The sequence below is a fragment of the Anolis carolinensis genome, chromosome 2 (genome assembly GCF_035594765.1).
Source record: "Anolis carolinensis isolate JA03-04 chromosome 2, rAnoCar3.1.pri, whole genome shotgun sequence".
NCBI lineage: Eukaryota > Metazoa > Chordata > Lepidosauria > Squamata > Dactyloidae > Anolis > Anolis carolinensis.
Window position 1 is genome coordinate 241,220,179 of NC_085842.1, and position 16,972 is coordinate 241,237,150.

The 16,972-nt window shown below is 43.1% G+C and overlaps 1 protein-coding gene across 6 annotated transcripts in view; it reads left to right on the forward strand.

Moving 5' to 3' along the window:
- Window positions 1–221: 221 nt before the first annotated feature.
- The window catches only part of spata6l (spermatogenesis associated 6 like), a 50,834-nt gene continuing 34,083 nt past the window's right edge, over window positions 222–16,972 (forward strand). For 2 of the 6 annotated variants that reach the window (XR_505594.3, XM_008103337.3), the window contains exons 1-4: window positions 224–393; window positions 3,148–3,285; window positions 6,449–6,497; window positions 8,091–8,132. Coding sequence is in view for 4 of the 6 variants with exons in the window: in XM_008103337.3 (XP_008101544.2) it covers window positions 355–393; window positions 3,148–3,285; window positions 6,449–6,497; window positions 8,091–8,132 (268 nt within the window). In the remaining 2 variants the exon portion in view is untranslated. Of the gene's footprint in view, window positions 394–3,147; window positions 3,286–6,448; window positions 6,498–8,090; window positions 8,133–16,972 lie in introns of all 6 variants that reach the window. The other 4 variants (XM_062971952.1, XR_505595.3, XM_062971951.1 and 1 more) reach the window with 4 other exon arrangements.

Genomic DNA, 16,972 nt, shown 5'->3' on the forward strand with positions numbered 1-16,972 from the left:
AGAGAATGCTTCTGGAACGTGGCCATACAGCCCGGAAAACTCACAGCGACCTAACATAAAGGTCCATTTCATTCCAGCATGAGTTGTACTGGGCTGTGCTTTTAAAAGCAACGCGCCTCTCAAGGCGTCACAGCGCCCCCTTCTCGGTGTCCGGCCGTCGACGCCTTTTCGCTCGCCCCTTCTGCCGAAGCCCCGCCCCTCTGACTAAATAACGTTCCATCCGGAACGCTGGGACGTTGGCGTCTCTATGGCGACGCGACGCTTCCTCGGCGTGGTTGCTAAGCGACAGAGGCCTGCTGTTGTAGTGCTGGGAGTCCTCTGTAGCGAACAGGCCTGTACTGGAAGACGCTGGGGATGCCTCTCAAGGTGGTGGTTGAGCTGCAGGTCCACTCGGTGAGAAGGAGAAGGCGGGTGGGGAAAGCCAGGGGTCTGAGCAGGAGTGACTTCTGGCATTGAGTACATTCCCAGATGCACTCGTTGTGTTAATATTGGTCTCTCTTTTAAAATTCTTCCATATTAAAGCAGACATCAGACTTCCAATGTTGCTTACAAAAGTGTTTACAATATGGTAGTTTATGACTCACTTTGTATCTTTAGCAATTATTTTTCCTAATGGTGTGAAACTTGCTGGCACACGAAGGAGGGAAATGGGCAACTTCTTAAAGGCGTATGACATCATGAAGGCAAGGTCTTGAATGATATGACAGTGGCAGCTTCTTATTACAGATGACTGCATCTTATTATTGAATGGTTGCAACTTTCATGACAACTTCCCTGTTGGTATTCATGATTCCTTACACAGACTTTCAGCTGATGTTACCTCATAGTTTAACTTTACACATTAATTGGACTGTTTATCGTGTCAGAATTAAACTGAGGATACAAGTTGTAATGTATTTAAAAACACAAACAAAGTTAAAAACTTGGTATTATACTAAATGTCCTTAACCAGTAGCTGTCCACTTAGAGTGTTTCTGGTGTTGCTGTAAGAAGGTCCTCCATTGTGCATGTGGCAGGGCTCAGACTGCATTGTAGTAGGTGGTCTGTAGTTTGCTGTTGTCCACACTCACATGTGAACTTCACTTTGTGGCCCCATTTCTTAAGGTTGCCTCTGCATATTGTGGTGACAGAGTGCAGTCTGTTTAGCGCCTTCCAAGTCTCCAGTCTTCTGTGTACCAAAAAGGGAATCTCTCATCCGGTATCAGCCATGGGTTGAGGTGCCAGGTTTTAGGCTGCCACTTTTGGACTCTCACTTGCTGAGGTGTTCTTGTGAGTATCTCTGTAGATCTTAAAAAACTATTTCTTGATTTAAGGTGTTGGCGTGCTGGCTGATATCCAAATGGGATGGGCCAGATATGGCACTGCCTTGGTCCTTTCATTACTGGCTGCTACTTCCCGGCAGATATCAGGTGGAGCAATACCGGCTAAACAGTATAATTTCTCCAGTGGTGTGGGGTGTAAACATCCTGTGATAATGTGGCATGTCTCATTAAGAGCCACATCCACTGTTTTAACGTGGTAAGATATGTTCCACTCTGGGCATGCATACACAGCAGCAGAGTAGCAAAATGCATGGGCAGCTGTCTTCACTGTGACTGGTTGTGATCTCCAGGTTGTGCCAGTCAGCTTCATATGATATTGTTTCTAGCACACACTTTTAGCTTGATATTCAAGCAGAGCTTCTTATAAGTCAGAGCACAGTCCAGGTTAACTCCCAAATATTTTGGTGTGTTGCAATGCTCCACTGGGATTCCTTCCTAGGTAATCCTCAGAGCTCAAGAAGCTTATCTGTTCTTCAGGTGAAAATCACATGTCTGTGTTTTAGATGGATTAGAAATTAGCTGGTTTCCCCTGTAATAGGCAGTAAGAGTGCCGAGAGCTGTTCAACCATTTCAAAGCTCCCTGCTTGGGAGGTGATGGCATGATCGTCAGCATAGATGAAACTCTCTGTACTTTCTGGCAGTGGCTGATCATTTGTCTAAATGTTAAACATTGATGGAGCAAGCACACTCCCTCGAGGCAGGCTATTCTTCTGTTTTTGCCATCTGCTTTTCTGGCTCTGGAATTCAACAAAAAAGCTCCTGCTATGTAGCAGATTTCCTATGAAGCGGTGAGGTGGCAGTTCTTTGTGATATTATAAGTTTTTCCTTAGGAGAAGGCAATGATTTACAGTACATAAACTGCTGACAGGTCTATGAAGACAGCTACTGTAATCTGCTGCCTTTCGAAACCATCTTCTGTGTGCTGAGTCAGGTTCAACACTTGTGATGTGCAGCTTTTGCCTTTCCTGAAGCCAGCTTGCTGTGGAATCATACATAGGTCTATTTTTTCCATAATTCTATGCAAAATAAATCTCTCCAGAACTTTGTAAAGATGGCACAACAAGAAGATTGGTCTATAGTATGAATTGGACTATAATGCTGAAAATCCAAAACCTTAGTCCATGCTGGCTGGGGCACCTGGAAGGTGAAATCTATAATATCTAGAAACTCAGGCCCCCTTCTATACTGCAATAAAATCCAGGTTATCAAAACAAATAATCCACATTGTCTGCTTTGAAAAGGATTATATGAGTCTACACCACCATATAATCCAGTTCAAAGCAGATAATCTAGATATTAGTGTAGAATGACAACGTGGACTCAGATAATCCAGTCCAAAGCAGATATTGCGGATTATCTGCCTTGATATTCTGGGTTATATGGCTATGTGGAAGGGCTCTCAGAGGAAGGCAAAGGCAAACACCTTCTCAATAGATTTTGCCAAGAACATTCCCTGTTAGCTTTGACATAGGGTTGCCAACTTGCCACAAGTTGGAAACAACTTGAAGGGACACAATGATCAAACAAAGTAATATTAGTGGGATTCTGAGATCTATGATTAGGACTGGGAATCTGGCCTTTCCAATTTTGTTGGCCTGCAAAGAAATTTGTCCTGGCCAGTTTAGCCGGTTGCAAGGCATGCTGGGGATTACAACAACATGGGGGGGGGGGGGGGAACTGCCTGATTACCATATGTGTACCAAATTGAGAAAACCTTCTGTACTTTGTAGCAATTGTAGGGAAGGGCGACATGCAGCCCATTGATCTTGCACACATTTCCTATGGATTCTTTTAACTATTATGATCTATTTCTTCTTGTTTGGAGGTCTCTTGCCCTGGTGTGCATTTGGCAGAGAAGAGTGATGTCTACCTCCACGTGTGCATCATGGGTCAATGCAAGGAAACGGATTGCCTTCCTCCCACCTTCCCTCTCTTGTTTCATGAGAAAATGTGGTTCGAAAAGGTAAATGGGGATTTTATTTACTTCTAAAAAAAGGTTTCTTCATGATTCTTCTCTGAATGGCTTAGATTCAAGATCTAGTTTGGGAAGGTAACTTGGAATCTTACTTTTGAAAAAGGCATCCTCTCGATTCTTCTCTGACTAGAGATGTGGGAGTGGTCTTAAGAAGGTTCATAAGCATAATGTTAAGTAAGATCATAGAACCAAAGAGTTGTAAAGATACTTGGAGATCATGCAGTCCATCACTGTATGCCATCCCAGCTCTCAAGAGCAAGGACTTTATCACTCAGTCGTTTCCGACTATTTGTGACCTCATGGACCAGTCACACAAGGCTACCAAAACACAATTATGGCAGTCCTGTAGTCATATTGCACTTGTTCGGTGATTGGATCATGTCTTTTCACTGACAGGAAAACCTCATCCATGAATCTAATATCAGTTATTTAATTGTTCCTCCTTGTGTGATAACCTCTCCTGCAGTCCTGTTATTGCAAAGTGGAAGATGGCATCTTGAGAATGCCAAATCTTCATGATTCACAATTGTAGCAACATAAGAAAAGTGTGTGTGTGGGGGGTGGGGGAGAATAAGTATGCAAGCTCTGGGTAGAGCAAACATAGGTAGGAAGCAAGTCTTAGTGAATTTGCTAGCATCGTACAGAGGTGTGAAACAGATCTCCAATCTGTTTGCTTAAATAACATAATGTACCAACATTTGAAAAAGTTTCTGTTCCTTGTTTGAAAGTGTTATTTCCTGTTTAATTGAGTGGAACCTACTTTGAATGTACTTGTTATACTCCAGAAACTTCATTTTTGTAATTGCCACAAACTATGTTGAATTGATTGAGATTCTATCAGATATTCATTAAAAAAAACTATAACAAAATGTGCTGCAGGATGTCCCACAAAAACAAAGTTTTTGCAGTTTAATAAATTGTTTCTATGTTTTTATTCTAGAACCAATTAGGAAGTGACATTTATAACCCAGGAACAAAAATGGTGTTATATAGTGTAATGTGATTGCAAGGAGACAACAGGCTGGTGTATAAAGTCCCAGGATTCATCCCTGACATAGGAGGTTTTCTTTATAGAAGGTATGGTCACCACCTTCTGAGGCACCTTCTACATTGCCATATCAAATCCAGATTATCTGCTTTGAACTGGATTATATGGCAGTGTAGACTCACATAATCCAGTTCAAATCAGACAATGTGGATTATCTGATTTCATAATTTGGATTATATAGCAGTATAGAAGGGGCCTGGGGTAGTTTGTTTTGCTATAAAACTACTTGTGCCATTAAGATGTTTTCTAATGTTTACCTGAAATCTCCAAACTTTAAAATTTCCACTTACTTTCCTGTTTATTGAGTTCTTTCCAGCCTGTTAGATGGTTGTAAGGTAAAGGTAAAGGTTTCCCCTGACGTTATGTCCAGTCATGTCTGACTCTGGGGGTTGGTACTCATCTCCATTTCTAAGCCGAAGAGCCGGCGTTGTCCGTAGACACCTCCAAGGTCATGTGGCCGGCATGATTGCATGGAGTGCCGTTACCTTCCCGCTGGAGCGGTACCTATTGATCTACTCACATTGGCTTGTTTTCGAACTGCTAGGTTGGCAGAAGCTGTGGCTAATAGCGGGCGCTCACTCCGCTCTCGGGATTTGAACCTGCGACCTTTCGGTCTGCAATTTCAGCAGCTCAGCGCTTTAACACACTTCGTCACCAGGGCTCCCGGTGGTTGTAGTTCTTGTCTATTTGTATAAAATGGAGAAAAGACGGAATATTTTTATATATATTTGCCTTTCATTCTTATTAGTGTTGAGATTTGCTGGTAATGATCACTGAATATTGTATGCCAGTATTAGCCAGGAGTATAGTACTCCAAAATGACATTGGATCTTAATTTAGGAGTTAATTTGAAGCCAAGATGGAAAGACTTTAGTCCTCCAGATTCCAGTTCCCATCACCCTTGACCACTGACTATCCTGTCTGGAGCTGATGAGAATTGGAGTTCAACAGCATTTGGAGGACATTAAGTTCTTCACTGCTAGTTGGAACATCAACCTTTTGGAGCCAGTTGATAGCAATATTTGATTCTCTACTTTGAATTCGAAGGTATAACTATGACAGTCTGAGTCAGTATCCAAAGAGCAATGAAGTGACAAACTCAGTTTTATTATTATTATTATATATTATAACACTAGCTAACACACATTTATTTATTTATTCATTTATTTATTTTCAATTATTTATACCCCGCCCTTCTCACCTGAGGGGACTCAGGGCGGTTTATCACATTCCCCTTTTGGTTTCCAGTCAGTTTTACAGCCCATTTCAATCATTCCCTCCTTCGTTCATATAGCTTTGGGCAATATCTCTCTTTTCATCTTTATCCCATTTTTATTGTTACAAAGGATGAGGACAATAGATTTTAGCGATATGCTTTAGTACTGAGACCAGGGCATAGTGATGTTGGTAATGTTGGCCTTTTCTCGCTTTTTAACTGGAAAAGAATAAACTGGGCCTCTGTAGCCATATATTCTGCATACACAGATGCTTCCACCAGCTCAGGTTACTTCTGGGTCTCAAGGAATTCTGGGCAACCTTCTACTGATTTCTTCAGTTCTCCTCTTTTTAAAAAACCAGAAAACTGTTTGCTATTATTTATTCTTGGGCCTCAGGTCCCTTCCACACTGTCCTTATATCCCAGGATCTGATCCCAGGTTATCAGATTTGAACTGGACTATATGAGGGCCCTTCCAGACAGGCCTTATATCCCAGGATCTGATCCCAGGGTTTCTGTTTATCTCAGATTATTTGGCAGTGGGGACTCATATAATCCAGTTTAAAGCAGAAAATCTGGGATCAGATACTGGAATATAAGACCTGTCTGCAAGGGCCATGAGTCCCCACTGCCATATAATCTGGGATAAGCAGATAATCTGGGATAAGATCCTAGGATATAAGGACAGTGCAGAAGACACCTCAGGCACCTGACTGTTATTGGAGGGAGGGCATCTTGCTTAGATATGTGTTTACATTTTTATACATACATTTATTTTCCTGTACTTGATTAATCAATTAAGTTGTTTTTTTAAAAAAATCTGGTGAAAATATAATTGTTTGATAGCTCTAATATGTATATTAAAATTTATTTTGCTTTTGCTGTAGATATTTGAAAAGGCTACTGACCCTGTTGAAGTAGTAGAACTGCTAGAAAGTAAGTTTCCCAATAAATATTGTTCATGTTATCTGTAGGTTTATTCATCTGAACTAATCCTGTCCCAAGGTGCAGCTACACTGTAGAATTAAGGCAGTTTGACACCACTTTAAACTGCTATGCTTCAATGCTATGGGATCATGGGAATTGTATTTGTACAAGTTTTTTTTAAAGGTGCTGGTGCCTCTGCCCCTTTCTACACTGTCACATAATTCAGATTATCAGAGCAGATAATTCACATTATCTGCTTTGAACCGGGTTATATGAGCCCCCTTCTCCACTGCCATATAATCCAGATTATCAAATCAGATAATCCAGATTGCTTTGAACTGGATTATATGAGTCTACATTGCCATACAATCTAATTCAAAGGAGATAATCTTGATTTTATATGGCAGTGTAGAAGGGGCCTTAGAGATTTGACATTTTCAGCCAGAAAGCTTCAATACCTACAAATCCCAGGATTCCATAGGATTAAAGGTATCTGGGAGATCAAAAGGGGGCACTAGACAGAGACGGATAGTCCATTTTACCGGGGGGAGGGGGTGGAGGTGAAGGAGGAAAACCACTTTCGCCGTTTTTGCTGGTTATCCCCCCCCCCCCCCCCAGTCATATAGGTGGGTTGTTTTGATGACGGCGACACGGGTGGGGGGAATAACAGGAAAACAGGGTGAAATAATTTTACTTCTTCACCTCTCCCCCCCCCTCTAAAATGGACTATCGTTCTCTGTCAAGTCCCACTTTTTGGCCTCCACCCGGATAATTGAACATCACCATATGAACAAACTAACAAAACCTGTGGTCTTCTTCCCATCTTCACATTAATAAATGCAAGATAAGAACAAAAACAATTGCTTTTACCTTTAAATTTAATGATCTGTATCATAATAGATTATTTATCCCCAAGGTCATTTTTTTGTCCCATAGCCATAGCTGTATCTATGGCTCCATATACATTGGCATATAATGCTGTTTGCAACTGCTTTAAATGATCACTGCAAACTGATATAATGCAGTTTTAGGAACCGCATTTCGTGAGTCTACATTGACCACATAAAGCTGTTTCAAACTGCCTTATATGGCAGTGTAGATGGAGCCTAAGACTGGATTCAGAAACTGAATTATATGGCAGTGTAGATCCAGCCTGAAATAGAGTAATAGGAAATTGGAGGTTTCAGGGAAGAGGGTGGAACAGAACATACAGTGAGAATATGTTTTGTTTCATCTCATAGGGTCTGGAAGCCTGGTTACTGAAAGCATGTTTTACAAATTAAAGTTTTTGCTGCCGTGTGTCTTCAAATTGTTTCTGATTTATGATGATCATAAGACAACCCTATGACAGGGCTTTCTTGGCAAATTTTATTCAGAGGAGGATTGCCTTTGCCTTCCTCGGAGACTGAGAGAGAGAGAGAGAGAGAGAGAGAGAGAGAGAGAGAGAGAGAGAGAGACTTGCCCAAGGTCACCCAGTGAGTAGAGATCCAAACCCCGTTCTTTGGAGTCATAGCTCAAAGCACTACTTTAGCTCTCACGCTTTCAATGCCAACTAGTTATTCAGCTGCCACCAATCATATCTTTTTTTTTGCCTTCTTTTAGAAAATCTGACAAAGATTCGATTATCTGAGCTGATATCTTCAGGTAAATGGGCACAATGGGAGTGGGAGGATTATTCATCACAACTTCCTTTCTTCCAGAAGAAAATGACTATCTTGAATGATGTTGGGATTAGACAAGCTCTGATTCTTCCTGGTGTTCCCATGTCTGTCATTATTATGAATTACCAAGCAAGAATTAAATATGCAAGACTTGTATATACTGCCCTGTTCTGTACAAAATGTACATTCCCAGACATCTCTGTATAATTTCAATTTATGGAACCAAATCTTGCCACGTGACAAGATTTCATAGTGGGTTTCTGAAAAGTAGCCACTGGATGGCAATATAAGCCTTTTCAGTTTTGCTCTCTGGTTTAACTTTGCACATCATCAGATCTATCCATAGAGACATGAAGAAAGAAGGTAGCAAAGCTAAATTTGGTAGTAAGGGTATGAAGGTATGGTATACTGACAACTTTCAAAGAAAAAAGCCAGTTGGAAGAGAAGTTACTTACTCCGGTGGCTTTCAAAATGTGTTTTGAAAATGGTAATTAGGTAGAAGTATAGTGCCCTTGACCCCCTCGATGGATTGTCACCTTGCCGTGGTGAGGGGGCTTGCGTGTTCCGATGAACCTGTGGGCACTGGAGTGATGCACTCCCAGGAGTGGCCGCAGGGGAGGTTCCAGACCAAGCACAATCCGAAGACCCAAAGACCTCAACGGCGGAGCAGGCGGAGGATAACATGGCACATGTTACAACGGCTGTGAAGGCGGAAGAAGGCTGCAACAGACTGAGAAGCCACTGTCGTTGTGTTAACCACACCACTGCTGGAACCTCACTCTGTGAAGACTGTGTGTTGACCGGCCGTGCACCGACCTCCACACATTAAAAAAAATCACGCACAGGCGTCTTCCAACAAAAATAAAAACAAACCTACAAAAGTCCCATGGCGATCAGCGAGTGGCGACGGGGGCAGGACTGTGAAATCTGGAAGCCCCTAGTCACAGACTGGCACATGGGCGGTGGATATGGACTCAGTCGTTCTACCTCAAGGACCGAGGCAGTTGAGTAGTCCGGCAGCTGTATCCATGACTGAGCAGCCCTTTTTAGGATCCGCTCTGCTCACCCCACACGGGGAAGGGGCTAGAAAAGGTGCCCTAAACATAGTCTGCCTCTCCTACCCTGACTGGACTGCCGCGTCCAGAGGGGTCACCACTCTGCGGCCAAAAAAGAAAAATGAACTTTGGAACATGGAACGTACGGACATTGTTAGATAACACTGACAGCGAGCGCCCCGAACGCAGGACTGCTCTCATTGCAAGAGAGCTGGGACGCTTCAAGATCGACATAGCAGCCCTTCAGGAGACCCGGAGAGCAGGAGAGGGGCAGCTGAAGGAAGAAAAGGGAGGCTACACCTTCTTCTGGAAGGGACTACCTGAAGAAGAGCGAAGAAGAATACACGGAGTTGGCTTTGCTATCAGAAACGACCTGGTGAAGCACCTGACTGAAGCACCCACTGGCATCAACGAACGACTTTCAACCCTCCGAATTAACCTTGCCAAAAACCAACAGGCAACCATCATATGCGCCTATGCACCGACTCTAGATGCTGACGAAGACATCAAGGAAAAATTTTACTGTCAGCTGGATACCATCCTATCGGAGATACCTAAGGAGGACAAAATCATCCTCCTGGGGGACTTTAACGCAAGAGTCGGAAGGGACTCTGACCTGTGGCCAGGGATCATAGGAAAAGACGGGGTCGGAAACAGCAACTCGAATGGCATCTTGCTTCTCACCAAATGCGGAGAGCACAACCTTGTCATCACCAACACGCTCTTCCGCCAGAAAAACAAGCTCAAGACATCATGGAAGCACCCTCGGTCAAAGCATTGGCACCTCCTGGACTATGTTATCACACGTGCCAGAGACCGCCGCGATGTGCTTCTCACAAGAGCCATGACAGGTACTGATGACTGCTGGACAGACCACAGGCTAATCCGATCCACGATGGCTATCAAGATCGTCCCCAAACGCAGACTCCAAGGAAGAAAAACAAAGCGAAAAATGAACACCCAAGCCCTTCAGGAGCCCTCCAAACGAGCCCTTCTCCAAACAACACTCAAAGATCATCTACCCACAGAACACCCCGAAAATGTTGAGGAACATTGGAACAAACTGAAGACCTCCATCATCACAGCCTGCGAAGAAAGCATTGGATACCTAACTAAGAAACATCAAGACTGGTTTGATGATAACGACAAAGAGATCCAACAGCTGATTGATAACAAAAGGAAAGCCTTCCAAACATGGCAGAGAGACACCAACTGTGCTGCCAAGAAAAAGATCTATGCCAGTGCAAAAGCTGAGGTCCAAAGAAGGACCAGAGAACTCAAGAACATCTGGTGGACAAAGAAGGCTGAAGAAATCCAACACCTTGCAGATACCCATGACGCTCAGGGATTTTTCAAAGCCACAAAGATCATTTATGGACCAAGAAACCATGGCATACAGCCCCTACGCTCATCAGATGGAACCAAAATTCTGAAGGACAAAACATCAATTGCACTACGTTGGAAAGAGCACTACCAGAACCTGCTGAATCGCAGCTCCAATGTGGCCGAAGAGACCCTCTCACAAATCCCGCAACAACAAACCAGGGATGAGCTTGCAGCACTGCCTAGTTTGGAAGAAGTCAGCAATGCCATCAGCCAACAAAAAAACAACAAAGCTAGCGGACCTGATGGGATTCCCGCTGAAATCTTCAAAGAGGGTGGACCTGAGCTGATGCAACAACTCCACCAGCTCATTGAAAAGGTGTGGATGACCGAGAAAATCCCAGCAGACTTCAAGGATGCCACCATCATCACCCTTTTCAAGAAAGGGGACAGAACAGACTGCGGGAACTACCGTGGTATCTCCCTTCTAACCTCCGCCGGGAAAATCCTCGCAAGAATCCTTGCAAACCGCCTTCTCCCTGTCTCAGAAGACACCCTCCCAGAATCCCAGAATGGCTTCCGCCCCTCCAGAGGAACAGTGGACATGATCTTCACTGCTCGACAGCTCCAAGAAAAATGCAGGGAACAAAACCAACCTCTGTACATGGCATTCATTGACCTTGCAAAGGCATTCGACACAGTGAATCGCAGCGCTCTCTGGACCATCCTCCAAAAAATCGGGTGCCCTGACAAATTTGTGAACATCCTGCGGCTCCTCCATGATGACATGATGGCAACAGTCTTGGACAGCAACGGCTCCCAAAGTGACCCATTTAAGGTTGAATCAGGTGTCAAGCAGGGATGTGTTATTGCCCCCACCTTATTTTCCATCTTCATCGCTATGATACTTCACCTTGTTGATGGGAAGCTTCCCACCGGAGTGGAAATCATCTATCGGACAGATGGCAAGCTATTTAACCTCAGCAGACTGAGAGCCAAAACCAAGGTCACCACAACATCTGTTATAGAACTCCAATATGCTGATGACAACGTAGTCTGTGCGCGTTCAGAAGAAGACCTACAAGCCACTCTAAACACCTTCGCAGAAGCATACGAGAAGCTCGGCCTCTCACTGAACATCGAGAAAACCAAAGTGCTCTTCCAACAGGCACCAGCTAATCCCTCTGCAAAGCCAGGAATACAGCTTAACGGTGCAACATTAGAAAATGTTGACCATTTCCGCTACCTTGGTAGCCACCTCTCCACAAAAGTCAACATCGACACTGAAATACAACACCGCCTGAGCTCTGCGAGTGCAGCATTTTTCCGTATGAAGCAGAGAGTGTTTGATGACCGGGACATCCGTAGAGAGACCAAGGTGCTTGTTTATAAAGCCATTGTCCTCCCAACCCTGCTCTATGCCTGCGAAACGTGGACTGTGTACAGACGTCACACCAAACTCCTGGAGCGTTTCCATCAGCGTTGTCTCAGGAAAATCCTGCAAATCTCTTGGGAAGACAGGCGGACAAATGTCAGCGTGCTTGAGGAAGCAAAGACCACCAGCATTGAAGCGATGCTCTTACGCCATCAACTCCGTTGGACTGGCCACGTTGTCCGAATGCCCGATCACCGTCTCCCAAAGCAGCTCCTCTACTCTGAACTCAAGAATGGGAAACGGAATGTTGGAGGGCAGGAAAAGAGATTTAAAGATGGGCTCAAAGCCAACCTTAAAAACTGTGGCATAGACACTGAGAACTGGGAAGCCCTGGCCCTTGAGCGCTCTAATTGGAGGTCAGCTGTGACCAGCAGTGCTGCGGAGTTTGAAAAGGCACGAACGGAGGGCTTAAGGGAGAAACGTGCCAAGAGGAAGGAGCGTCAAGCTAACCCCGACCGGGACCGCCTTCCACCTGGAAACCGATGTCCTCACTGCGGGAGAATATGCGGGTCAAGAATCGGTCTCTTCAGTCACCTAAGAACACACGCCCAAGATACCAAGGTTGGAAGACCATCGTCCTCGAACGACGAGGGATCGCCTAAGTAGTAAGTAAGTAAGTAGTAGTAAGTAGTGCCCTTGAAAGTTTATCAGACATCCATTTATGAGAAGACTGATAATGATGGACAAGATTCTTGAAAAACAATCACATTTTACTACTTCATGTGCAGTTTCCCTTGCTGATCGTACTTGCACCCATTCTATGCTTGCTCCAAGTAATGATACAATCTGGCCAATACTCAATATTACAAGAACAGGATATTATACAAGGCACAAAAATTCTGTGGCAGACAGTTACTCTCACTTTGACAAGAAAGAATGGAAAGAGTTCCCAAGAGGCAGAGATTTTGAAGAAGTAGCCAGTTTCTGTGTTTCACTGGAGTAGATTTAGGGGCAGATGGACCAAGGTGATCCAAGCTGTTGTGGATCCAATTCCAGGTGAAAGGTGGGGTGTAAATCCAATAAACAAACAAACAAACAAACATGCCTCAGATGCTGGGTATGTGTAGATGCACCAACTGAAAACTCTTTACTGAGCTGTCCACACAGCATAAGGAACAAATATGCTTACAACTTTTGTGAAATGAATAGTTTCACGCTTACAGATCTAAACATGTACTTTTGTCATGTATAATAATAAAGATAACAGTGCATAAGGTAAAGGTAAAGGTTTCCCCTGATGTTAAGTCCAGTCATGTCTGACTCTGGGGGTTGTTGTTCATCTCCATTTCTAAGCCGAAGAGCCGGCGTTGTCCGTAGACAACTCCAAGGTCATGTGGCCGGCATGACCGCATGGAGCGGTACCTATTGATCTACTCACATTGGCATGTTTTCGAACTGCTATGTTGGCAGGAGCTGGAGCTAATAACTGCTATGTTGGCAGGAGCCGCTCTCGCCGCTCCCGGGGTTTGAACCTGGGACCTTTCGGTCTCCAGCTCAATGCTTTAACGCACTTTGCCACCTAATAACAGTGCATACAACTTATAAAAGTTCACGAAGATTATATGTGAAATGAAAAACACTTTCAGTGAAAAAATGTATCTGTACATTGAACAGATTAAGGGGCAGTGAAGTTGTTCTTTGCTGACGAACCAGTTTTTGTAAGAATTGACATAAACAGAATGAAAATGCAGAGGCTGTGATGTAGCTGCTTAGAAACAGGGTTTCCGGAAGAATTTTAGATATAACAAGAAGTATAGAACAAATTTATATGGAAGGACGTTCAATATTTCCAAAAGCAATTTCCTCTTAATAGTGACAGTCTACTAATAGAGGGTTGGCTCTTGCTTGACCTCAGTGCAAATAAAATTTTGAATTATCCAGTAACGTCTATTTTTATTTATTTATTGAATTAGGCTGAAAAAAACTTGTTCTTTTCTCTCTTTGCTCCATGTATTTTCTAATTTTGTTGCTTGTGTAATCAATTGAAACTTGTGAGACCATCCAGATTTTGTGATTGATCTGACCATATAAAAGTTGTAGTAAAGTTTGTGAGAGTACCAATGCTTGCTATTTAGCATTGCCCTTGAATGCAGATGTGGATGTCCCAATGATGAATAAAACAAATTAAGGAATATGTCTCAATTAGTCTGCGTTCCACAAGTATGAGTTTTGGGTCTTCATGAATACAACAAAAAAGGAAAGTTTCTGCTAAAGATTCCTCACTTGGATATTTGTTTTAGAAACGGGTCATTTTATTTTGGAATGGGTAGGGATAACTACTTTGGATAATCTGCTTAGCACTCTGCTTTCGCCGTATTGACTTATTGATATCTGTTATGTCTATACAAGTAGTTGCCAAGAAACAGAGAATAAATCATGATAATCATAATGAATATGGGCTTAATAGTTCTTATTCCCTGATGCCACATTATTTTGAATCATGCCCACAAATCAGCTGGGTGGTTTAACACTGAAATTTGTGGTCATTCCTAACTCAAAATAGAATGGAAGCTTTGGAACTAGCCAGCCAAAAGCTAAAGATGGCATCATGTTCTGGTTTTGCTGTGCTGAGCCAAGTCTTCCCTTCCAGAAGAATGGCAGAACTGAACTTCTGCCCTTCATTTCTTCCTTGCAACTCAGCACATTAATAATCACAACAACTAAATCGGTGGGAATAAGCTTGGTGAGTCATTTGATTTTCAAGAGTGTTCCTTGGTATTTTGGACTAGACAGGAGTGGCCATTCTGGCATCCTTCTCACAAACCTGGCTAAACAAGTAAGAACAGTGTTCTTTCTAATTTTATAGAACCAGATGTTTTTATGTTCTTACCCTCAATGTAGTGGTTGCTAGAATATTTCATTATAGTGACTTTTAGGTGATTTTAATTTTCATTAAAGATCACTGAGATGCACCAAAATACAGATTAAAGGGCCTTTCCCCCCTCGTGTTGAATACAAAAGGAAGAGTTAATAGGTGTGACATACAAATGTTTGAGATTTGAAGGCAAGGTGGTCTACATACCCTAAAGACACCGGGTTCTTTCTGATCTTGGAAACTAAACAGGATTTTTTTTTCATATCAGGAGCAACTTGATAAACCGCAAGTCGCTTCTGGTGTGAGAGAATTGGCTGTCTGCAAGGATGCCTGGATGTTTGATATTTTACCATCCTTGTGGGAGACTTCTCTCATGTCTCCACATGGGGAACTGATGCTGATAGAGGGAGCTCACCCTGCTCTCCCTGAATTCGATGGCTGACCTGCCAGTCAGCAGTCCTGCCAGCACTAGCGTTTAACTCATTGTGCCACTGGGGGCTCCACTAAACAGGATCAGTATTGGTTAGCACTTGGATCGGATACCATTGCCAAATCCTAGGCTGTAGGCAGGGCCGGCCCTAGGTAATTTTCAAGTGTAAGTGAACAGAATTTTGTCCCCCCCCCAATCAATCACTGAAAAATAAAAGTGTTGGATAAGCGAAAATGTTGGATTAAAAGGAGGGATTAAGGAAAAGCCTATTAAACATTAAATTACATTATGATTTATAAATTAAGCACCAAAACATCATGTTTTACAACAAATCAACAGAAAAAGCAGTTCAATACATGGTAATGTTATGTAGGAATTATTATATTTGCAAATTTAGCACCAAACATTGAACTGGGATATAGGGCAGTGTGGACTCAGATAACCCAGTTCAAAGCAGATATTGTGGGTTATTCTGCTTTGATATTCTGGGTTATATGGCTGTGTGGAAGAGCCCTAAGGGTTCTTCCACACAGCCATATAACCCAGAATATCAAGGCAGATAATCCACAATATCTGCTTTGAACTATATTATATAAAAGTGTGGACGCAGATTACCCAGATCCCTTGCCAGGCCCCAGCAAGGCCCTAGCCACTCCCTCCCTCCTTCCCTTCTTCCTGCCTTCACCACCTGGGATGGGCGCGCCGGGGCCATCACCGCCGATGCTGGCCGCTTTGAGGCCAGGGGAGCCGCTGCTGCCATCTCCTGAGCTGTCCAGCCCAGGAGCCAAAGAACAAACTTTTCCTTTGGGGGAGGAAGCGGCAATGGCGGCAACAGCACCTGTAGCAGGTGAGAATTGCGCGACCCTGGGAGGAGGAGGCGGGGTGTGTGTGTGTGTGCACATGCATGCATGCATGCGTGCACGCAAGTGTGCCTCAACTGCGCCCCCTAGAGGATGGCACCTTCAGAAACAGTGTACTTTGCCTAATGGTTGAACCACCTGGCTGTAGGCCATATTTCAGAGAAAAAAATGGCAAAAAGACCTCTGAGTATTCCTTACCTAAGAAAGCCCTATGAAATTTATAAGGTTTTGCTATAAATTAACAGGCAACTTGATGGCACACACACACATTTCAATTGAACTAACAAGCAGATGCGCTATTTAGTCACACCCTTCATTCTGTATTTAAAACATATTTGAAAGGAAATGAAATTTATGTACTTCAGGAGAATTTTATTAAATGATATTGGTATTTGACTTCATAAAATGCATAAAGGGCTTTCAAATGTATGTTGGAATTGTGTGCAACATGCTGGGATATATTATCATAATACAGTAGAGTCTCACTTATCCAAGCCTCGCTTATCCAAGCTTCTGGATTATCCAAGCCATTTTTGTAGCCAATGTTTTCAATATATCATGATATTTTGATGCTAAATTCGTAAATACAGTAATTACAATAGAACATTACTGCGTATTGAACTATTTTTTCTGTCAAATTTGTTGTATAACATGATGTTTTGGTGCTTAGTTTGTAAAATCATAATCTAATTTGATGTTTAATAGGCTTTTCCTTAATCCCTCCTTATTATCCAAGATATTCGCTTATCCAAGCTTCTACCGGCCCGTTTAGCTTGGATAAGTGAGACTCTACTGTAATAACTTTTATTTTATATCCTGTCATCATCTTCCCAAAGGAACTTGGGGCGGCAAAAAGCAGACTAAAGGCCCAGGGCTGGGGGCAAAGTGCTGAGTACAGTCTAACG